The 24,062-nt window shown below is 48.5% G+C and overlaps 1 protein-coding gene across 1 annotated transcript; it reads right to left on the bottom strand.

Moving 5' to 3' along the window:
• Nucleotides 1-2,874: 2,874 nt before the first annotated feature.
• Nucleotides 2,875-16,523, bottom strand: WFS1 (wolframin ER transmembrane glycoprotein). Its single transcript, XM_063310774.1, has 7 exons — nt 16,440-16,523; nt 12,901-12,977; nt 11,173-11,317; nt 8,670-8,840; nt 7,296-7,379; nt 6,236-6,381; nt 2,875-5,413 (listed from the first exon to the last, which is right to left on the bottom strand). Exons 2-7 carry the CDS (start codon nt 12,970-12,972, stop codon nt 3,602-3,604), a joined length of 2,430 nt encoding a protein of 809 aa, XP_063166844.1. The 5' UTR covers nt 12,973-12,977; nt 16,440-16,523; the 3' UTR covers nt 2,875-3,601.
• Nucleotides 16,524-24,062: the final 7,539 nt, after the last annotated feature.

The raw sequence follows: 24,062 nt of genomic DNA, 5'->3' as shown, positions 1-24,062 counted from the left end.
TCAGGTAACAACTCAAGTTTGGGAGGAATATTTTAGAGAGTTATATGTAGACCCAGCCAGCACTGAGAACGAGTGTCAGATTGATCTGGAGCAAGTTCAGAATTGGCCACCAGTTTCGGTCCAAGAGGTATGCCGATTGATCGAATCTCTTTAAGGTCAACAAGGCTCCAGGTGCTGATTGTGTTATGCCTGAAATGATTAAAAAGAACTCTAGTTGGTGGGCACCTCTGCTAGCATCTCTGTTCACATTTATAGACCAGACTGGTCACATCCCAAGAGACTGGGGGTTGGCAATAATTGTCCCAATTTATAAAAAGGGTAACAACAATGAGCCATGTAACTACAGGCCCATTAGCCTTTTGAGTGTTGTTAGTAAGTTATATGCCAAACATTTAAATCTCAAATTACAAGACTGGATCAAGACAGAGGGCATAATTCAAGATGAACAGGCAGGTTTCAGAGAAGGGAGATCAACAGTAGATTTGTGCATCTTGTACAAAAATACACGCACAAAAAGAAATCATCCCTCTTTGTAGTCTTCCTTGATTTTAAACAAGCCTTTGATTCAATATCCAGAAATGTCCTTTGGGAAAAATTAAAAAATACAACTATTGATAGGCGCCTTCTTCACCTCATGCAGAAATTATATTCCAATTCCACCTTCAGAGTGAGGTATAACCCTCTCAGGACCCTCTCTGGCATAGTAAACGTGCAGAGTGCGACAAGGATGTATTCTTGCCCCCACCCTTTTTAATCTCTATTTTTAATCTCATTCGTGGACCTCTTACATAACATGGATATTCATGCACCCAACCTAGCACAGCGCAAAATTCCGATTCTCCTATATGCTGACGATGCTACTTTAATTTTGCAAACCCCCACTGGATTGAAAAGAGCAAGTGCAGCAACACTAAGGTACTGCAGACAAAACCATTTGGTTCTCAACTTTGACAAATCAAAAACTCTAGTTTTTGCCACGAGAGCTAGGCAGCATTCCTGGAAAGTAGAAGGGCATAAATTAGGTCAATGTATTTAAATACCTTGGGGTGGTCTTCCACTCGAAAGGTACTCGGAATGCACACCAGAACTACGTAACGCAATCAGCCCTCAGGTCAACGAACGCCATTAAACTTTTTTTTATACCCGTGGAGAACAATTAGTACCTGCGGCTTTAAAGCTTTTTGAGGCCAAAACACTGGCTCAAATTCTTTACGGGGCACAAATAGGAATTTATATGAAGGTGCCGCAGGAACCAGTCCAAACAAAATTCCTGCAATTAATTTTGGCCACACCCAACAGTACATCAAATGCCCAGTTAAGGCTGGAGACAGGAATGCTGTCAATTCAAGTGAGGGCCTGGAAGCTGATGATAAATTATTGGCTAAAAATCCAATTTTTCCCAGTTGGTCTAACTCCTTTAGTCCTAGTAGATAATCTCTCTTCACCCTGGAAGCAGGCAGTAGAATATAAGCTGGCTTTGTATGGACTCTCTCTATTCTTAACATCATTAGGCTACGATCAAGCCAAACAAATAGTCATCCAAAGAATAAAGGACATGGAGTTCCAGAATGAACAAAATAGGCTCCCACAACATAACAGAATTTGGATAAACAGGGGTGTAGGGGAACCAGCAAGGTATCTCCTAAATGTAACATTTCCTAAGTTGAGAATCACATTTCTTAAAGCCAGATTCAATATTCTCCCATCTGCACTACTCCAAGGCAGATACAACGAAGTCCCCATAGCTGAGCATATCTGCCCATGTGGTGAAGAGGAAGTAGAAACCATTTTACATGTACTGCTACACTGTAAATTTTATAGGGATATCAGGTCAATTTACATTTTGCCCCTAACAGAAAAATTCCCTGGGTATCCAGATAATTTTTACTTCAGGGTTTAAAACCTTACATGTACAGTTGCCAAATTCTGTGTTGCTGCAATGAAAATAAGACAAATCCAGACAAAGAAATAACTCCCTATTTTAAAACGTACTTTTAAATTTGAAATATTTTAATTCATAAATTGTCAGGGGATATATATTTTTACTTTTATTTTATAATTTCTTACCGTATAATTTCAAATGTTTTAGGCTCACCCCGTAAGGTAACAAATGCATTAATACAGTAATGGCAGAGTGAATGCTGTATTATTATGTGATATATTTTGTTAGTTGGTAGTTTATTATTGTATTTCTTGATTGTACTTTTTCTTTTAAATTTTGCTGGTCATTGACTGCAACTAATAAAATACTAATACTTGCAATTAGGACGTCATGGGGCATGTGGCAAAATGTATTGCCGAACTCAAGATATATACATAACATTCCTACAATCATTACCCAATCAAAAAATGATGAGGAGGTTAATCTGGACAAATGTGTTGTTAAAAATCCATTGTCACATCTGGTAATTAACACACTGTTTTCAAGGAGCTTACTAATCCTCTATAACAGCTGAAAACCATTTTCTTGAGAAAAAACTTAAGAGAAACTCTTAAAATATAATTGGTGACCTGGATTCTAAGAGCAACAAGCAGTTTGGATGTTCGTAGGGATCCACTGAGAATACCTTAAGGCAGCAACTTTCTTGGATTTGCACAGCTGCCCTCCCAATCTCAGAGGAGGCCTAATAATTAGGCATAATCATACTAATTGAGCAAGGCTCTCTATTTAAATTTGGCTTTGTAAAACCCTCCAGGAGGAGAAATGGGGTTCCATTAGCCCAAGACTGGGGGCAATTTACTTGACCCAAAAGCGAGGGAAGGTGTGCTACAAAATCTTCAGTGGACATTCCACACATTATGCAGAATCTGGTATAACATGTTAATGCAGTGTGTGCATATAAGGAAAGTGGCTACAAACAAGACAGCAAAGTGTGCATTGTATTTTTAAATCTTTATTTTATGGTTATAAGGACAGATTCATAAGCAGATGCTCATTACCATTTCCAGAATGAATTTCCAAGTTAACCAATCTTGTTTATCATTTAAACTGTTTCCTTTCTTCCCTCTTTCCTGCGAAAAAATCGGTGACTGCAGGCCCCCTTCCTCAGAAAAGTCATCCAGCCGAGCCTCTGAATTAGCTCACTTCTGTTTATGTCAATTCCATAATTTGGCAGATATTTCCTATACAGTTCTCTACAGCCCACAGGGGGAGTAAAGAAAGGCCAGTAGGGACGCATCCACACTCACGTGCTTGTGTCACAGATCCTGGCACAAGCAGTAAGTTGGAGCATTTGTGTTGTAACATCGTCACATGCCATCATTTTGACAATGTTGTGCATGTTGCAGCTGCACAACTGAGAGTTGTGTCATCATCTTTGAAATAAAGTTTACGTCAACTATCTAGAATAAATACAGGCAGAAGGCAGAGTAAAGTGTTTTTAGCATCTCTGGTTTGGTAAATCAGTTCTTTTAGGAAATCCTGATTTTGCTTTTAATATGCAGTTAGGTGTTTTTCTAAATACAGAGATATCTGTGCAATGCAGAAATTATGAGGACCGCATTTTGCACTGTGCTAAATTCCATTAATATTCATGTTAAACCAAATCAGATTGTGAAAGCCAGATGTGATTTGTGTCAGAGCAGGTGTTATATTTGAAACTTAATATGCAACTGACAAAAATGGGGAAAATAAAAAATTAAAGGCAAATCTGAAAGCTGTTTGAACTGTGTTCCTCCAGTCATGCTCCACTTTCACATGCCTTCCTGCAGGGGACAGTTTTGACATGCAGTTCAAGCATGAGAGGGCCTTCAGCTCAAAGACCGGCCACTTGCTCCCCAGACGGCCTTCCAGAATTGTGCTGAACTCCACCACACTCCCCTGCCTGAGATTCAGCAGCACTTGCTTAAACTCATTGCTCGCCTTCAGCACAATGTCTTTGGTGACATCCTCCTCCTCCACGGCCCTATGTCCATTTCCACCACTGAAAGGCATGCCCACAGTTATTTCAAATTTATACCGGTCAAACCTCTTTATGTGGCAATCGTGCTTGGTCAAATACTTCAGGCGGCAGAGTTCCTCCTCCTCCAGGGTCATGTTTTTGGGGTCACACGCTGGGTAAGTTTCTCCGTACAAACATCTCAACCAGTCCGCAAGAAAATAGGGAAGCATGTTTACTGCTGATTCTGCACTGTTATCAATACTGATCACTCTAACATACTTGAACCTCCCTGTCCACGTCACCCGATGGCCTTCCAGATGACTGCACAAAATCTGAGTTCGTGCCATGTTGGTTTCCTTCCATGCCCGGGGCCCACAGAGAAACCCATACTGATTCCATGTCAACGTCGAGTTGTACACTTTCATCCCCTCTGAGCGATACACGTAAAACCAGCAGAACAACACAATAGCAGAAAGCCACACCAGAATAAGTTTAACAATCGAACTCTTGGTTAGGGATTTCACCACTTCAACTGCAGAGACCCTGGCCCTCGTGCACAAGTGGAAAAGCAAAGGAATAGCACACAGGAGGAGAGTTACCACAATCTTTATCAGCTCCAGCGTTATGAACCATCTGAGGAAGTGGAAGAGACACATCAGTGCAATGCCCAACAGTAAAACAGGAAGCGCAAACAAGAACAAGAAGTAACCCACCGAAGCACGGAGGAGACCAAGGCCGGTCGATTCCTGTAAAATCACAACGGAGAGTTCGCACCACATGAAACAGACCAAGTAAGGAACCAAGTAGCAATAGAAGCCCTTGAACTTCCGCAGCCGGGCCATGCAATAGAAAAGGTAATACAGGTACAGGAACAGCAGGCACGGCAGGCTGAGGTTCAGCACCAAGAGGCTGCCGAGAGGAAGGCTGTGAAACGTCTTACCCAAGACCTTCACGCGGCCCCAGTGGTCAGGGGCCCCCTGCAGCAGAGAGAGGGCCCCTGCGGCCACTTCAGTCAGCAGGGCCCTTCGCGTGTAGGGCTCTGCGCTGGTGCCCAAGCTCAGGTAGCTGGTCACTGTGAAGAAAATGGAAACTGTCGCCAGCTCCGAGCAGGGCATCCACTCCTTGCTCGCCACCGGGAAGGAGAAGAGGACAAAGAACACTGAAAGCAGGAAGTGGACGTAGGGCTCCAGGTGATTCCAGCCAAAGTTCGCCTCTGCCTCGTCAACGTCCAGGCCCGGCTCAAAGCGAAGGAGCAGCTCTGTGAGGGTGCGGAAGTTTTCCCAGGCTTTGCTATCTTGGAAGACTTTCAGGGTGCAAATCACCATGGAGATGAAGGAGAGGTAGAAAATCACTAATGGGATGAAAAACGCAAAGAACGTGACAGTGAGGTTGCTGAGGATGAAGAAGAAGATGAGGGCATTGATCTGGTGGGTTGGAATGATCGTGGACAGCCAGTGCATCCCTGCTTTCGAGGCCACCTCTATCAGGTGCTCTTTGATTTCCATGATGGCGTGAAGTGGATACTTGATGACCTGAAAGAGAGGCCGCGCGGGTCAGCCCAGAGCCTTCGCCCAGCACCGCTGCCAAGTGAGCCAGAAACTCAAGCGCAACCCCAGGCTGCCATGGCAGGACCCTTTGGGGAAAGGCTGGTGGGTCGACTAGGATAGGAGACAAACCAAGCTGCTAATCGATACCTGTCAACACCCCCGTTTTGTCCCCTCAGATCTAGAAGGTGAATGAGCTGGAAGTGAAACGGGCGGACTGCAAATCCATCTGCAGCGTGGAAACAGAGGCCCGGCTGCAGCTATCTACCACAGCTGCAGCAGGAGGCTGGGAAAAGCCCAGCCGGGAAGAGCTGCAAGGAGGCTGCATCCAAGGCCCCACTGCTGTTCAGTAGCTTTCCCCAATCTACTGCACAGCGAAAGTGGGGAAGTGTGTCCGAACTGTTACCAGATCTCTCACAGCTCCCCGGGAACCTTAGGACCACACTCACCCACAAATCAGAGGCCACTAGGCTGAATTTCAGCAGAGCAAGTTGTTCCCCTTTTTCCCCAAAAGGGTGGGGGTGGGAAGTCTTGAGAAGGCCAACCGCACGCTTTGGCACTTGCATCCTCAGGCTAGAGCCTAAACACCCAAGGCTGGGCAGTCCAAGCCCCTGCACGGCTCGAAATCGAGCCCTTCCGGAGACTTTCCAACGAAGGGGCTCTCTCCCCCACCCCCGCCCAGTCCTTGACCCCACTCTCCAATGCTCTCGCTGCTAGGAGAACTTCCCTCCTTCGAGTGCGGCCATCTGGGAACCATTTCAGCACTCGGTGTGACGTCTCCACCCTCCCTTGAGGCCTTCGAGCGTTCACCTTTTGTCGGAGCGGAAGCTCCTCGGGACTCTTCCCCGTCAGTTCGTCGTTGTCGTCGTCCTGCACGACCAAGCTTGGTGGGATGATGCCCTTGGCATACTTCTTGGTTATTTCAACAAAATCATCCAAGGCAATATAATTCTTAGCTGCAAGCATTAAACACAAGACATTTTAGCCAAGGGACAAGCCAGTCTGCATCTGCAGCAGAAAGTGACAACCGTTTACTGTGACAAAGGCCATAACCTGGCAAGACTGGGGTATTTGTGGCATGTCAGCTTTTTAAAAACTTTTTGTTATAAAAGTCAAGACACGTGAATGGATGTCATGGTCTTCCTTGGAAAAAGCTAGTCCACCTTTTTCAGAGAGCCTTCTGGGCTGGATTAAAGTGCTAACTCTGGTAGGGGTGGGGAAATGTTGGTTTTATTTATTAAGCATGCTTGTGTTTAATGAATGACTCCAGTGGCTCATGTATCCGCTAAGACTGAGGGTTTCCCACCCAGAGGGGCATGGAGTGGTGGGAAGCAGCAGCTCAGTGCATGGGGCTATCTGCTGATCTCGCCCCAGCCAGGCCACAGGCGTCACCCGGCGTCTCTCCTTTCGCTTCTGAAGAGTCACCAGGACGCTGATGGGCTCTGATTTCTGCAGAAATAAAATGCACGCAATTATTTCCCAAATGATTGAGGCAACGGTCACCTGAGGGGATCCCATCTCTTAGCCCTTTTCTGCAAAGCAAAGAAAAAGGCGGCGCTGAAGAACAGCCATGGGATTATTATTGTGTGAACTTTCTTAGATCACCCTCCGTTTTGCTATTTCTGCAACTTTTATAACACGTAAACACACACATGCCACCTGCTACCTTTCTAGGAGCAGTGCTTTATCCGTGGTTCGTTGTGCTCCCACCCCAATTCCAGAGTTACATCGTTTCCCTCTTTATCCCACGAGTCTCCTTGGCCCCATCCCCAAAGAGGCAGTGGCTACCACTAGAGGGGTCTCTCCTGGGCCAGACATGGGCAACCGGATCCCAAGAGAGGCCCGGCCCCGCACAGGCAGTCCTCCTCACCTTCGCTGCTGACGAGCCTCTCCAGCATCCTCCTCTGCTTCTGGACAGGCTTTGGAAGCGGCCCGGGGCGCTGGTCCCCCTTGCCTGTTCTCAGAAATAGATGTTGTACAAGTGTTTTAATCGGGAGCAGGGCACAAACAAATAAACAGTGCTCCCGGGAACCCACAAACATAGAAAGCCCCCAAACTGCAGGAGACTCTGCCCCCTCCTTCCCACACGGTCAGGAACCCCACTAATTTGCAGGCTCTGCGGTCGTCTAAGCCAACACTCCTCAGCTTTTTGGATGGATGGACTTCAACCCCCAGAACTGCCCAGCCGGCATGTGTGGAGTTGAAGCCCCCCCATGTTCAAGGGGCTGAGGCTGAGGCCTGCCAGGCGCTGCCCTGAGATCTGGCCAGGCACAGCTGGTCAGGTCCGGCTCCTGAACTCACCCAGCCAGGTCCAGAGGAGAGCACCCTTCCTCCAGGCTGACCCACAGTGGGGGAGAGGCCAGAGCGACGGCCCCGCTGGTGTTAGGCAACTACGTTCAAAAATCCACAAGGCTGTGCAATTAGCTGAAAATGACTGCAGACAGACAGCTGGCCCAGTCGTTTCTGCTGCCACAAACACTAGAGCAGCAGGAAGCGTTTGGAAGAATAGGAATCGCCTTGATATCAATTAAGCTGGGATTGTGGCGTCTACACACTGTGACAGGCTTCCTTGCAGCTTGGCCCTTCTGTCTTTCGGAAGCATGTGTGGAAAAGGGAGCACTTCAGCACTCCCCCTAACACAAGATGATACACTTCACCTGGCCAGAAGGGAGCCGAGCCCCAGGGCCGCAACTAGGGTCTGTGTCACCCAGGGCAAACATGGATTCCGCGCCCATTTTGGCGCCCCCCTCGTGCAGCGCCCGGGGCATGTGCCCCACTTGCCCCCACTTAGTTGTGGCCCTGCCGAGCCCCGCAAGGCACGATCCTGTGACAGCCACATAACCCGAGACAAAGAGCGAAGTGGTCTCCTCCACACCTCAGTGGCGTCCATCGCCCTCCAGATCCGTGCGGATCTCCCAGACTGGGAATCTCCACCCGATCACCCACTTTGGGGGGGTGACTCTGTGCTAGTTGCTCTCCCATCCCAGGGTGGAGGGAAGAGCACGGTAGCCCTGATGCTGCGATGGGGGTGGCTCCCCTCTCGTGGCTGCAGCTGAAGAGGCCTGTGGGAGACGTGCCGTCTCTGTTCTTTAAAAAGACGGTTGTGACTTTCAGGGCAAGAGATTTCCTTAGTCCAGTCAAGACTAATTACGTCCCTCTACTGAAGATGCAATCAGGCAATGTTATCTTTCCAGGCGGCTGTTCAAGTTTGGTACATCTTTAGTGTGCAATAAAAGATACAAACCTTCACGGTCCACTTCACCGACGTTTTCTAATAGTTCCGAAACAGCCAATTCCTTTTTCTTCTTTGGATTTAATTTCCAGTAGATGACTAAAGCAGCTTTTCTCACGGCCCTTTCCAAATCAGTCTCAGACAGTAATCTCTTCACCTCTTGCACATTTTCTGACGTGATGCCTTGAGAAGAGAGGGGGGAAACCAAACATTAGATTCGACTCTCCCAACTACAGGTCAGAGCGAGATGGCTGTTCTGTGTCAGTTAATTCTTCAAGAGCTACAGAAGCCATCTCTTGTTATTGCTCACGAGATTTCGACATTCTAACATTCCACTTGCAAATTAAATGCAAAGTCTTTACCAGTCCAAAATGCCCAGCTGACTTGGCACTGTGGCTGCGTAACAGTATCTCCCTTTGAAAGGTTGCAGGTACATAAATCTTATTTTCCAACCACCAGAGTTCTTCTCTTTCTGTAAGGGAATCTTTATTAGTGCGCAGCCAGGGATCGTTCTGAAGCTCCTTAATTAGGTTCTGTTTTAAGTCACCAGACACTTTCTGTTTCGTTGTCTCCTTTGCCTGCCTCCTTGTAACTACCAAGCCCAGTTGTTGCTTAGGAAATACAGTGTCTACTACCTCTTCGTTTGGGCTATTATGTTGGGGAAGGCGTGACAGAGCATCTGCCAAAAAACTTTTTCTCCCAGGGAGATACTTCAAAGTGAAATTGAATCTGCTGAAAAACTGTGCCCACCGTATTTGCTTGGCAGTTAGTCGCCGCCTTGTTTTTAAGGCTTCCAAATTCTTATGATCAGTCCACACTTCAAAGGTTGTGCAGCGCCCTCCAATAGGTGTCTCCACATTAACAGAGCCCAGTGCATGGCAAATGCTCCCTTTTCCCAAACATGCCACCTGCGTTCTGTTTCACTAAACTTTTTTGACAAATAGGCACATAGCTGCAACTCCCCCTTTACATTTTCAGCCAGGAAGGGCATGGGTCAAGCTGACATGTGGTTGCATTCACAGTCCGGAGGATCCTGTCCACTTCCTCAGGCCCAACAGGATCAAACCGTTCCCAGATAACAGGGTAAGTACATTCCCCTGGCATCTCCCCAGACTCCGCTTCATGCTTAGAGTCCAACTTAGAATGGATCTGAGCGATTTTATCCTGCAGACGCTTTGAAAACTCTTCTGAACAGCCCTGTAAGTGGGTCCCTGAATCTACCTGACCCAGAAGAGATCGAGCAATCTTAAACAGATCTGTCAGGCGGCATTCTGTGGATGCAATAAGAGCAGAAAAACACTCACGTTTCACCGCTCTTACCGCCACAAGGTAGGCCTTAATAGTGGCTCTAGCTTGTGTTCGGTCGGATTCAGTCTTCGTCTTCCACCAGCGCTGCTCGAGACGTCTAACCCTCTTCATAACCCTCAACTCCTCTGTAAATCACGGGGAGTGACGGGTCAAACGAGGCAAGAGAGGTCGCACAGGCGCGATCCTGTCCAAGTCCCCGGCCACGGCCCTATTCCAGGCCATGGCTAGGACCTCCGCTGGTCCTCGGGAATAACCCCCAGCTCCCTCTGAAACCCTGCTGCATCCATCATTCGCTGGGGGTGGACCAATCGAATGGGTCCTGCCTCCCTGTGGAGTGGGGCTGCACAAAAGAATCTCAGGGTCACCAGGGTGTGGTCTGACCATGACAACGGGGACAGATCTAACTCTCCCCTCAGATCACATTGCCACTGCTCTTGGTTTTCTTACCAAGTCCGCGGTGTGACCACTGCCTCGAGTCGGGTCCCGAATAATCTAATGATCTGGGACAGGCCCATGGCTGCCATGGTAGCCATGAACTCCCACCTATTTTACAGTGAAAACTTCACAGGTATCTGCCAATTTCTCCCTAGACGAGATGGAAACAAATGAACACAAGAGAAGACAAAACTGACACATCATTATTACGGTCAGGGAACTGTCCCCCCTTCTAAAAGGTTGCGCTGGTTGCATTTTTAAAAAATGACTACTGTTTTTCTGGAGATGAAGGAACCTCTCATGCTCAGTCATTCACTGTTTCTCCAGCAGGCGCCCGAAAATCTGAGCTGGATGGTGCCCGAAGGGGGTGTGAGGATGCAGGAGTTCGCTGCAGGTGAGGCGGGTCCACTGCTACCCTGGCAGCTCTCAAAATCAAAGTCAGGAGGGACCTGGTGGCCCCTTTTCCGACAAACCCGTTTTACTGAAAGGCAGAAGCTGCAGCTCCCTTCCTCAGATACCCAGAGGGGTTGGACTGACGTAGGTTTTAAAATGGGGTGGGGGGAGGGGGAGGGCAGGGACTCAGGGCAGAATCAGATTCAAGCCTCCCAGGAGAAGGGCTGTCCTGCCTTTGCTGGGAACCCTCCGCCGAAGGGCCTCTCCGGGCCACTGGCTCCCTCTGTTTCTGATATCCACCTGGAGCCCGCCTTCCTGTTTTTAAGTTTACTATCCTGCTTTAAATCCTGCTGAAGTATTAATAAAAGCATCACTTTACCTTTTCTTTCTGCCAAACAGCTACGCAGCATTTTGAGTGCTTCCCTTTGTCCCTGTTTGGCGGCCAGGATCAACCACTCAACTGCACTGCAGCTGTTCAGCTCTTCGTCCTGCTCCTCTGCCAGCTTCAAGTAGTGTTTCCCCACCTACCAAAGAGAGAAGAATAAGGATCTCCTTCATTTGGCCAGCCATCCCCTGCATCCACAGCAGACGGACCGACCGAGAGCCGAGCCGCTCTTTTATTACAGAACTGCTGTACTTCCAGTGGAACCCATTATGGACCTGCACGCTCCAAAATGTGTGCAGCAGATGTTAGTTCCCCTTTCATCCCAGCAAGATTTGGGTCACTTTTAAAAAAGCCAAGCAGGCTCACACCCACGCCTGTTTTAACAGCTGATGTAGGAAAAGCAGGAGTAAGCCAACAGGCCTCCATCAGCAAGGGGGAGAAATGGCAGCGGGGGGGGCAAAGGGGGGGCAGAAGTTGCCCTTCCGGTTCTTGACCATCCAGAGGGCAGCAAAAAGGGCTGAAGGGGGGCTTCATCTTTTTTGGCTTGCAAGGGTGGAAAGAGAGGCAAAAGGGTCATCCTCAGCCACTTCCCAGTGGGCTACCTGTCTGTCTACAGCCCTCTTTTTAAAAGGCATTGAGTTTGAAAGAAGCCAGTGGAGTAACTCTCTTGATTCTGTGAGATTATGAACTTATTTCAGAGAAGATGACTGTTATCCCTTGCTAGTATTCTTAAACTTTGGATCTTGTAATTTCAATTTCATGTTTTTCTGCATTTCATTTTTATTTGTTCTTAAACCAAACTATTTGGTTTGTTTTTTGTTCTTAAACCAAACTATAAATGTCAGCTGCACAGAGGTTTATGGAAAGATGGCAAGGGAGCATGACCCTCACCTTGCAGATGTCAATGGGCAGGTTAATTAAAAAAAAAACAGGTTTATGTGACACATCCTTCCACATTTGTGCGCCATGTTCAAGCCTCTTTTCCTCTGCTGTGTCCAGGCAAAATCCTTGCCAGAGAGCACAATTCCTCAGCAGGGAAGGACACGCATCCCAGAGAGCATTGGGCACAAGGGGAGCAGCCCTCCAAACAGCAGATGTTTGTAGTAAAAAGGGAAGCTCGAGAAACCTATTGGTTCAACTTACACTCCACCTTTCCCCCAGGAGTTCAGTGTGGCTACCCCGCCCCATCCTTCCTTCTACCGCCAGCAACTGCCCTGTGAACCAAGTGAGAATGACTGACCCAAAGCCAGCCACCCACCCACACTTCTACGGCCAAGGATGGACTTGAAGCTGGGTTTGCCTGGCTCAACCCGCGTCCACCAGCTAGCACAGCAGAATGTTGAGCAGAACATCTTTATTTCAGGGGGGAATTTCCTGAGCCCCCAGCTGCAGCACCCTCGGCTCGAGTGGCTGAGGGAGGGAGGTCTGGAGGCAATATCCAGCCATGCCTGGAACCCGGTATCTTTATAAAGGACTCCAGCATGGCACGGCCCAGCACAAGAATCAGTAAGGGTGACACCTTTTATAGCTTCAGAAGTGAGTAATGATATATCGGAAGGCTCTAATCTCCGTGACCTTTAAGAGCCCTTGTTGACTCAGTTGTATTTTACTGTTTTTTTACTGTTGTACTCCTTTTACAGGTCTTCTATCTCTCCTTGTCTATATTCTTTAAAATCTTTAATTAAAAAAAGGTAAGGATAGTAACAAAGCATGCAAAATAACCTCTGTCTGGGATTTGGGGTCTCCAGCTTTTGCTCTCGCCAACAGTTCTTCAAAATCTGGTTCATCCATCATGGTTTCTACAAAAGTCAGTCAAAAGAGATTCAAGCTTTATTAACAGCCAACTGGAAGGACAGAGATTTCCACAATCCAGAGGATCCTAAGGAGGACAGCAGCTGAGGTAGAGGGTGGCACACTGCTCCGCCGGCCCAGTTGTCAAGCTGCTCAGAGAAGCCCGGTGTGTCACGTTTGGCAGTGCTCAGGAGCTTGTGGAATTCTTGCCATGAGAACACACCTTGGAAAAGAGACTTGGGGAAACCTTTTCCTTGGACAGCATTTGCCAGTAAGGCAGCTTTTACACCCGTAGAACACTGGACTTAAATCAAGTCCCCATGACCCTCAGATTTGCCCAATGGGCTTTTTATAACTGAAACTAGAAAAGTGCAGCCATTTGTCAGGCCCAGAGAGGCTGTCGGTCTTGAAGGCTCAGCACATTACTTCTGGTAGCAGTTGCAGGGGAGGGGGGCAAGGGTATCTCCTGCTTGGGAGCATCCCAAAGACATCTTGCTGGCCACCATGAGAAACCAAATAATGTATGAAGATGTGCCGGTCTATGACCTTCTGGGATGCCGTGTTTCAGCATGGCTCTTCAGCAGAGCCCTCAAGAAACAGCGTCCTTCAGCCCACGCCTAACCAGTTGGCTAGTCATCAAGCAATGTTTTTAAACTGCTTTGCTGGAGTTAAGCTACGTTGTGCACATAGCGCTCCTAAAGAAGTTACTCAGGCAGGTTCGTGACAATCTTGAAGGTACACCTTGAAGCTTTTCCAAATAAAAAGGGAAGGAGGAAAGTGTTATAGCTCTTTCTAAGCAAAATAAAGATCACTATTTCTTCCAATTATAGACCTACTGCTTTGATCAACACGGATGCTAAGATTTTAACAGTAACTTTGGCTGAAATTTACAGCTTGCTATTCCAACTATTGCAACCCCAGGACAGGCTCAGTTTATATACAGCCATCAAATTTCTGGTATTATCAATTTTTTAATAAATGTTTTAGAACCTGAGAAAGTTTTGCAGAGTTTCCAGGAAACGCCCGAAGCAGCTGCTAATGTATTATGGGTTTCCTCCATGTTTATTGCCTAGATTGGCATATTTTATTTATCTCCCTAAATCACATATTATTCTGAATAGCTGAGCATTACATTGGTCAAAATTATCCTGTGATCATTCTTTCTCCTTCTCTTTTTAATTTGGCTTGATAACCTTTTTCTTGTGCTATTAGGAATTCTGAACCTATTAAAGGGATCATAGGAGGAGGAGGCAGAATCTTTCTGCTACTCGTAGGTGTTTCAGATTGGCCAGAAACTCCCAACCCTATGCTCATTTCATGGATTTGAGAGTCTGGTTAGTCTGGAGCAAAGCAGGCACCATCTCTTTGTGCCTTAGTAAGGACTTACTGAACATACTTGCCAACCAGCCTCTCAAGTAGGAAACGTAAACTTATTCTTGATTTTGATACAAGATGGTCCAGGCCACTTCTGATAGTTTTAACTGCAATTATCCATTGGGAAAGATGCATATAATTTCCCCCAGTTTCAGATTCATCTCTGGGCCTCTGCTTTAGCTTTGGTTGTCTGTTGGAGTCTTTTTTCCCCTTCTTCTTAGTTCGTGTTTGTTTGTACTTTTTAATTTTTTAAAAAATTATTCTTTAAAGATTTAAAAACTGCATTGGTTGGATACATTTTGGAATACATTTTACTTTGAGACTGGGAAATTTAGATGTTTGGAAAATGGAATATGGTTTCTAAGAAAAGAGGGAAACAGTTATGAGCGCCATAAAAAATAACAGATGAAATGACTCTGATACCAGCAATCCCCTTCAGTGTAAAGTACAAATATTTAGGTTGGTGGCCGGGGAAACAAGTGGAAGGGAAGGGGAGAAAACGTCCCTAAAAGCCTTTGTGCGGTTTTTTGCTCCCGCTTTCTCAGGCGCAGGGGATCTTGAGCCTTTGGCTTCCATTTCTGCACTGTTTTTATCTGCGGCCTTCCCAGCTGAGCGCAAGGGGTGCCCGGAGGGGGTCGTGCTCAAGCCAGCTTCTGCTGCTGATCGGAAGGCAGCCCAGATAGTGAGAAAACTGGAGAATCGGCCCAGGCAGAGAGGGCAGTTCCGCCCCTTGCTCAGAAGGGCTCCAGGGCCTCACGCTCCCGAGAGCTGCGGAGCTCAGCTGGGGAAGGCATGTCCGGATCACCCATGCAAAGCCCACATAAACACCCCGCAATTCCCCTCCATGTCCAGGCCCAGAAGTGTTTCCTCGCAGCTCCTTCTTGAGCAAAGATGAGGCAGATGACACCAGAAAAGCTCTTCCAGAACATCCCCGCTCAGCCAAGGGTGTTGTAGGTTTACTTTGTGTGTGTGAAGCTTGACTGCCGGCCCTTTTAAGGCGTGCGCTCAGACAAGGCCCTTCAGGCCCCTGGCCTGCATTTGTGAGAGGAAGAGGTTTGCCTTCCCCGTCTAAGCGGAGTGGCTGCCCCCCTCACCCCGGGCAGAGGCACTGGGCAGCTAATCAGCTGCTCTTCTCTGCCAAGGACTGTCAACGTCCGTCAAAGTCAGGAGGCCTAAAGAGTCGGCCCAGCTGTCAGGGCAGGCCTGCTGGGTCACCCTTTGCTCGAACAGTTTTAAATACGCAGAACTGAGGTGGATCTCGGTACGCTGGAATTGGCTATTGGCACTTTGATCATTTCTATTACCGCCCATCTCCCCTCCTCTTGGTGGGGGATGGGGGGTAATAGAAATGCGAATAATAAATAAATAATCATTTGTTTTCAAATTAATTTCATGGTCTCATTAGAGCCAATTAATTGCAGTTACGTATTAAAGCTAGAAAGAACTAGTTTGGTGGTTAAGGCACTGGGCTAGAAACGGGAGACGGTGAGTTCTAGTCCGGCCCTGGGCACGAAGCCAGCTGGCTGACCTTGGGCCTGTCGCTCTCTCTTGGCCCTAGAGAGGAGGCAATGGCAAGCCACTTTTAAAAAACCTGCAAATGAAACTGCAGGGACTGGTCCAGGCAGTCTCTGAGCGTCGGACACGATTGAATGGGAAAAAAAGGTTAAAGATATCGGCCGTTCAATTACCTCTGCATAATACCAGCCAAGCTATGAAATTATGGAGGGGCGGGGTGGGACTCGTCCGGGGGGAGCAGGACAGGGGCAACCTTCCTGAAAGGGGGAGGCTGTTTACCTTTTCCAAGGGGGGACAAGCTTAAAGCCGCTGCGGCCCCAAGGCCGGTCAAGCGCCCACCCCCTCTGACCCCCTTTAGCCGACACGGGCACTTAACTTTCCGGAAGGGCGAAATTAGACCCCGAGATACAAGGAAACGCGCTGGCCGGGAAGAGGAGCGCGAGCTGCGGCGCTCCGGCGGCCGAGGAGGCGGGGAGGCGCGGCCTGCCGGGGCGCCCCTTTCCTCCGGGCCCCGCCGGGCCTCCCCTCAGCGCCCGGCCCCGCCCCGCCCGGCTTCCCGCCTCGCCCCTGCCGAGACTCACCGCAGCGGCGCCCGTGGAAGCCCCACGCGCCGCGCCCTCGCCTCCTCCGTCTCCCTGCGCGGACGCGGGACGGCGGGCGGGGAGGCCCTCGGGGCGGAGCCGCGGCCGGGCGTCCCTCCCGGCCAAAGGCGGTCCGGGCGGAAGAACCGAGCTGGACGGGCGGGGCGGCCTGGAGGGCGGGGCTGCAGGCCTCGGTCCGTTCCCGGGAGGGCAAAGCGCCGCGGTGCTCGTCGATGTAGCGTCGGGGGGGGGGGGCGCACCCTTGCGACGCCGCCTGGCCCCTCAGAGGGGAGGGACGAGCCTTCAGCCTGGGCGCCCCAGGGACCCCGGCCGCCCGTGCGACTGCCGGGCGCTGCTGCGGAGCGGGACTCGGAGCACTCGGGCGCGCCCCCCGGCAGGCTTGGGCCGTGCTGCTCCGCCTCGGCGCGGCCAGCCCAAGGTCCCGACGGCCGGGCCTCTCCGCCTTGACTGGGCGGGGGCGACCCTCGGCCCGGAGCGTGCGTGAGCGGACCGGCGCGGCTGCGGAAGGCGGCGGTTTGGAGAGAAACCCCAGACGTTTGAGGGCTTTTTTGGGGAACGTGGGAAACGTGCATTCTTTAGCGCCCCACCGATGGGCGCTGCTTTCTCGTGGAGCCTTAGGGCTGGCGGGGGCCTGGGGGCCGCCTCCTCCAGCCCCCGGCCTACTGCGGGCATCGTCTGGCCATCCCAGCACCCACCGCTTCCACAGGCAGGCTTTTCCGCTGCTCAACAGGTCTCCTCCTCACGAAATTCCTCACCCGCTCACTCGCCATTTTTTAAAAAGGCTTCTATGGCCACCCGCCTTCTGGGTGGCTAACAACAACAGTCATAACACCATAAAAAACAAGGAAACCAGGTGCCTAATCCATCATCCGCATCCATTCCTTTAGGCAATCCCCAGGCTCCAACCTTACTATCCCAGCGCCTGGGGGCAAAGCCAGCCTTTTACAGCTTTCCAGGAGGTTGGGGGGGGCTTTCTGATCGCAGGTCGGGGGTTGCTGTGGAAAAGGCATGCTCCCTAGGTCCCACCAGATGGAACATCTGAGGGAAGGGATCTGGCTGTGTGCCTGCTTTATCCAGCTGGGTGGGGTGAGCAGATAACTCAGGGAAAGGTGGTCCTGCAAATAACCTGGTCCCGTGCCATGTAGGCTTTAAAGGTGGTAGCCAGCACCTTGCGTTACACCCAGAAAGAATCTGGAAGCCAGTGCAGCTCATGCAACGGTGGTGCTGACATGTACAAGTCAAAGGATATCCAGCACAGTGGGTGCTGCCACATTCTGAACCAGTTGTAACTTCTGGGTGGTCTACAAGGGCAGCCCCATGTAGAGTGTGTTGCAATAGTCCAAGTGGGAAATGACCAAGGCATGAGTGACCAAGAGCAAGGCTTAACTCTCCAGAAATCGGCATAATTGGCGTGCCAGACGTATCTGTGCAAAGCCCCTCCCCCCCCAGCTACCACCTGCTCCTTGAGCGGGAGTGGCAAATTGTACACCAGCTCTGTCTGGGGAGGTGCTGGGTCCCAAACCCCAAAGCCACTCCATCTTGCTAGGGTTGAGCCAGGGCCAGTTCCTCCCCATCCACCCTCAGCCTCCAAGTGCTGGCTGGGTCAGCACTGAGAGAGCATCACCTGCCTGGTGAGATGTACAACTGAGTATCATCAGCATATGGATGATACCACATCCTGTGCCGTTGGATGACCTCACTCAGTGGTTTCGTGCAGATCCTAAGGAGCAGCGAGAGACCAAAACCATGAGGAACCCCACACTATAGGGGTCTAGGCCAACAACAGCAACTTGTACTGGCCACAGAGAAAGGAGAACCACTGCAAAACAGTGCATTCCACTTCCAGTCCCGCAGCTGGTCCAGAAGGATGGTATCGGTAAGGTTCATGATCTTTAAAATCTAAATCCAGAAACTTTCAACACAAGCCATGAGGGATATGTGCAGTTCTTTTAGTAGATCAGCATCATGCTCTGTTAAAGCCTTGATTTTATTTTTTTTATCGTATGGCATAGCAGTTCAGTGTTCATGCTGCTTTTTCTTGCTGGGAATTCCTTGTGAGGTCCAGCAGCGAGATGTGTGGACTATTTAGCTGTGACAAGTTATGTTGCCCGGGGTGCACCACGAGGAGGCTGGTCTACATTGCACCAAGTGGGGCTGAGAGAAAGTGACTGGCCCAAGGTCACCCGGCCGGCTTTCAGGCCTAAGGCGGCACTAGAACTCACAGACTCCTGGTTTTTAGCCCAGAACCTTGACCGCTAGACCAAACTGGCTCTCAAAGCCATGAATAATTCCCCTTTGCTCAGATCCCTTCTTTAAAGGTTCAGTTCTCTCTTAGTCCTACAACCCGCCTTTGCTTCAGTTTCTCTTCTTCGTGATTCAATTTCATTTCCTGCAGATCTCCACTTTCCTGTTTAGTGCCCTGGGCACCAGTAGTTCATTCTTTCAATGGGCTTTCGTGCTGCTTATCCCAGAGGTGCTAATCCCTGTCTGATCACTTTTCTGCTGTCTTGCAGGTCTGCAGGTCCCCCCAACCTCCTATTGCTCTTCAATCTTTACATTCCTTTTCATCAGACCTGTGTAAGGTTGGAGCATCCAGATGCAATCGGCCATTGCCTCTGGGTTTTCCATCCTTACAGTATCAAAGCCTGTCAAGCAATCCAGGAGGCCCAGGACAGTTGCACCACCTCCGTCCCAAGCCCTTGATGGGTCATTTGTAAGTGTGACCAATGCCATCTCTGGCTTGAGCCCAGACTGAAAAGGGTCCAGATAATCTGCAGGGCTCTCTGCAGCTGAGCGCCAACCACCGTCTCCACAACTGGAGACTGGATGAAAGTTGTTCAAGGTGATTGAGCCCAAGGATAGCTTCTTGAGAAGCACCAATGCCTCCTTCAAGGCAGGCAGTACAGGTGGTCCTTGCTTAACAAACTGCTAAACAAGTGGCACTTATGACTGGTCCTTAAAGGTCCAGCCATCACAGCACCCCCGTGGCCATGTGAACGTGATCTAGGTACTCAGCAACTGACCTGGATTTCTGACTGTTGCAGTGTCCCACAGTCACATGATTATGATTTGCGACCATCGCTGCTGGCTTCCCACGAGCGAAGTCAATGGGGAAGACAGCAGGAAGTCGGAAGTCAAGGTCACATGAGGTCCTTGCTTAACGACCCATGGTGATTCACTTAACGACAGTCCCTCTTTTGTGGGAGATGGGCGGTAATTAAATTTGAATAATAAATAAATAAACCAGTCTTCCAGAATTTCTGTCACTAAGTGGTGCAATCATGTGACATCATACTTTACGACTGCATCACTTAGCGAAGGAAGTTCGGGTCCCAATTACCATCATTAAGTGAGGACTACCTGTACTGCCCCCTCTCACAAAGAGGCATTAACCACTGCTTAGACCCAGCCACAAGCCATTTCCTGGGAGGCCTTACCCATCCAGGAGAAGCATAGGCCCAGTACCCAGGTGACCAAGCTCATAGCAGCATGGATGCTGTCCACTTCCTCAGGATCAAGTGGCTGAATGTCATGTTCACTGATTCAATGTAGTTTATACATTGTAAGGCGCTGACGCACGTTTCTGTCTGAGGGAACTGCTGTGAGACCTCGTACCAAGCTCTGTATGTGAAATCAGCACAATGGAATGTGTTTGGGTTATGTTCTCTGTTCAAGGACTTTTCCCGCAGACCATCAGAAACTGTTAGGAGCACCTGGGATTGTGAACTTGGGAAGATTCTACAGGGGGAGGGATTTCATTTGCACCGAGGGTTTTTAGTTTGAATTTGGCGCGCTTTCATCTTTCTCAGCTTTCTCTGTGATCCTGCATACTATTCTTTAATAAATCAGATATCTTTGAATTCCTGCTCATGAGTCTGATGGTGTTTTAGAATAAGCAACCATTACACTGAAACTCCTCCCAAATAATCATGCTCAGACGTGTCTTGGTCACTTCCAAAGGAAATGCCCACCTGGTGTCCAGCTCCTTATTTCAGGTTTGGTGTGCTCTGTATGAAGCTTCCGCTTGTTGATTTTATTGGTATATTGTTTTTCTGCTACAGATTAAGGTTACTGTGGTAACTAATCATTTTGGCCTGGTGAAGAGTGTTAATGTTTTCTACTACAGATTAAGGTTACTATAGTAACTAATCATTTTGGCCGGGTGAAAAGGTTGAATTTGACTGTCCCCTTTTCAGATGTTGATTTTTGCACCTGGGGGGAGGAACTTGCCTGGACTTGTTTTAGTTTCTGTTTCCTTTCTGTGTAGGCATGTAGAGTTGAGTTAAGCAGCTCTCACTGAGAGCCTGCAAGAATGCAGAAGCCTTTAAAGATGTTTTGCTTTCTGTAAATAAAATTATTTTTATAGAAATGCCTGTTGTGTGACTTTTCTGATCTCTCCTGGGCTAAAGGCTTTCCTAGCACTCTGCCAACAAAGAGTTTGAATTTAATTGTGTTCTTTTCAGGTGATAATAGTTGAATTGCCTGAAGCAAGGGCAGTTAGCTAGAGAATAAACTGCCACCCTCTGCCCTGGATAGTCCTTCAAGTATTGGGAGACTGCTGCCATGTCTTTCCTTGGCCTTCTCTTCTTTAGGATAAAAACACCCTGTCCTTTTAACAGCTTTTTGTAAAATTTGGCCTCCAAGCTCTTTCACCCTCTTTGCTGCTCTTCACCTGCACTCTTTCAGTTCCCTGAGGTCCTCTTCGTGTTGTTGGGACCAGAAGTGGGCACGTTATTCCAGCACGGTCTGACCAGGGCAGCATGGAGTAGAACTGCAACTTCCTGTGACCTTGAGGGTATCCCTCAATTGATGCAGCCCCAAACTGCACTGGCTTTTTTGGCAGCTACGGCACCCTGCTGGCTCATGCTTAATCTGTGGTCCACCAGGGCACCCAGATCCCTCTGCAAGTGCTGCTGCTGCTGAGCTAGGGACCACCTGACTGGTGCCTCTGCATCAGTGTGTTCCCACTTAAGTGCAGATCCCTGTCTTTCACAGCACTGAACTGCAGTTTTTTGAAAAAGCCAGTACTAGGGGGATGAGAATTGGTGGCTAAGTGGCTTCTCTCTGTCCTCCACCATGCCCGTATTTCTGCTCCTCCAAGCCTGGCCATGCGGCTTGGAGTTTGGCCAGTGAAAGCAGGTGTCAGTCCAGGACCTCTCAACAGGGCTTACTCAAGGAAGCCAGAGTCTTTGTGAGAGAATTGGGGTAATCTTGGGAACTGCAATAGGAACCTCCGGCCCCATTTTATTGGCGAGTTTGTTAAGGCAGAGCCTCCTGGCTTCTGCATCCCAGATTCAGCTCCATTTTTCGGCTGAGCCCCCATCTCTTGTTTCTCCACCTCCTCACAATCTCTCACACAGTGGAAGACCCCTGACTCTGCTGCTGCCAAAAAGTTGGCCGGGACCAGAGGGGTAGTTGCCTGCAGCTGCCTCAAGCAGCCCAGAGAAGCAGGATGGGTCCCCACCCCTTAACTTAACCCACCCTGAGAAGCGGAACCAGGAAAGGAAAGTGCAGGAGAGTGGAAAGGAGTGGGTGTCAGGCTCCTTTCGCGTGCCTGCCATAAAGCACTGCTACACATATCAGCCTGCTACACGCAGTAGCCGAGGGAGGACAAACACGTGACAGCTTTGCAGTTTTGCAGGTTCCTACACGGAATGCTTCAGCTCATTCCTTCACAGACTGTTAGAGCCAAGGACGAGCTGAAAAGACACCTGGAGCTGGGAGCAGGGAGATCAGGCGTGAGAAAGAGCTTGTTTGTAAGATGGAGGAGGGATGTCTCAGGGGGAAGGAATTACTTTGAATGCTTTGGCGCCAAAAAGTTACTCAGAGCTTTGCAACTGTCTTGTGTGTAATTGGATTTCAATAAATTGATTCTTTAAGCTTCTAATGAATGTCTGGAGAATTCCTTAAGTTAAGATTCTGGTACTGGGACCATCACAGTGGAAGGTAATAGCATCTGGCAAGTCTTCCTGATGCCTTCCTCCTGTGGGGAGTGGGCTAAAGAGCCACCCCGGAGACACTGCCCACGTTCCCTGGCATCGAGGGTGCTGCTTTGGGGTTCTGAACTTAGGGGAAGGAGAGAGGGAACTTCCACTTCCTCCCTGTGTTTTAATAAACAGAGCTTCATCCTAGTCCTCCATCCATCTATAGTGGCTACCTGCCCCTGTCCCATCCCTGATGTTGAAAGACCCAGTTTTGCCGGGACGGTCTGTTTTTTAAAAGCAACTTTATTATGCATTTTTTTAAAGGGGTGAGAGGAAAAAAGAGAAAAAAATAAAATATGAAGTGAATAACTAGGGAATTAATAAGCATCGTAGAATTAGGTTAAAATTTCATTAATTGGTCTGAAGTAATAATATATCATTTTGAAAACTACAGGTTGTAAAACTCCAAGCGATATATAAATATCAACAGCATTAGCACAATAGAAATCATAAAATAAAATGGAAAGTTATAGTAAATTCTATGCAAGCTCCTGCAAATTGATTTTGATTTAACAGATCCTTTAGAGCTAGATTATTAAGATTCTGTGTTAAGATAGGCTGACCATATTTCCTTGAGATAAAAATGGGACACTGGGATGGCCGAACGGGGCAGGGCTGGGCAACGGGCTGGATCAGCAGGCAGGAACTTCTCCGGTTTTCTCGGCTGGGAATCTTCGGATTCCTTCGTTTGTGAGAGGCAAGGCTGGGCTGGAGAGTCTAGTGAATGGTTGTCCCCGACAAGCCATTCCTCCTCTGGCCATGCTTTTGCATTCTTTTCTTCCTGCCCTTTCAAGGCAGGAGCCAATCAGCTGATCTGGATAATTTTTTCTTACTGGATATACAAAATAGCACTGTTAAGGCTTTGAAGGACTTTATGACGAGCGACAAGCAAAAGGATAAACTACTTATTGGATATACAACAGAAACCTGTTAAAGTTCTGAAAGATTTTTGCCTTGAAACACAGATGACCAGTAACTACCTCTGGGATTCTCTTTAGAGGGGTTAAGGAATATTTTTAAAAACTCTGAGAAGGAATGCAAGGTTGGTTGGTTTGATCAGGGCTAAAAAAGGAAAATAGTTATATCTGGTTGCTGTTACTCAACTTTTGCTGTTTGGATTTTGTTTTTTTACTTAACAGATGAGCTATGGGGAGAAAAGAGATTATGTTGTATTTGGAGGTGGTGATATGTTATTAAAATTGTTTTTACTTGCTGGAATAAAGGGGGAAGTTGCTTTTCCTTTTTTCTCTTTTTTCTTCTTTTCCACACCCCTCCCTTCTTTTCTTTCTTTTGTATTTTTCTGTTACGTTTTTTGTCTTTTGTATTGGCTTTTAATTCTTATCATTTATAATTCTTAATAAAATTATTGGGGAAAAAAGGAGACATAGCTAATTTCTTGCCAGAAGTTCTTCATAGGGGCAGCCCAGTCCATGGTCAAGGAACCCAAACCCTTCTCTGCAGCACCACCTTCTCCATAGCCAGTTGTTCACTCCCAGGAGCCTGTTATATCTTCAGTTGACTGTCAACTGGAAGGATTGGCAAAAAGACCACACATGCTCCCAGCTCCTTCAGCTTCCGGCCCAGAGACTCATTCATCTGGAAGTCCACACAGCTCCTC

The sequence above is a fragment of the Candoia aspera genome, chromosome 8, assembly GCF_035149785.1.
Source record: "Candoia aspera isolate rCanAsp1 chromosome 8, rCanAsp1.hap2, whole genome shotgun sequence".
NCBI lineage: Eukaryota > Metazoa > Chordata > Lepidosauria > Squamata > Boidae > Candoia > Candoia aspera.
Note: the sequence above shows the minus strand (reverse complement) of the source record. Positions and strands in the feature narration are given on the sequence as shown.

Bases quoted from the DNA above. Each gene is read 5' to 3' on its own strand.
- WFS1 (XM_063310774.1), bottom strand. From the start codon at position 12,972: ATGATGGATGAACCAGATTTTGAAGAACTGTTGGCGAGAGCAAAAGCT. The intron at 11,318-12,900 runs GTTATTTTGCAT...TCTCTTTGGTAG, and splicing joins ACCCCAAATCCCAGACAGAG to GTGGGGAAACACTACTTGAA. The intron at 6,382-7,295 runs GTGAGGAGGACT...TAATGCTTGCAG, and splicing joins GAGGCTCGTCAGCAGCGAAG to CTAAGAATTATATTGCCTTG.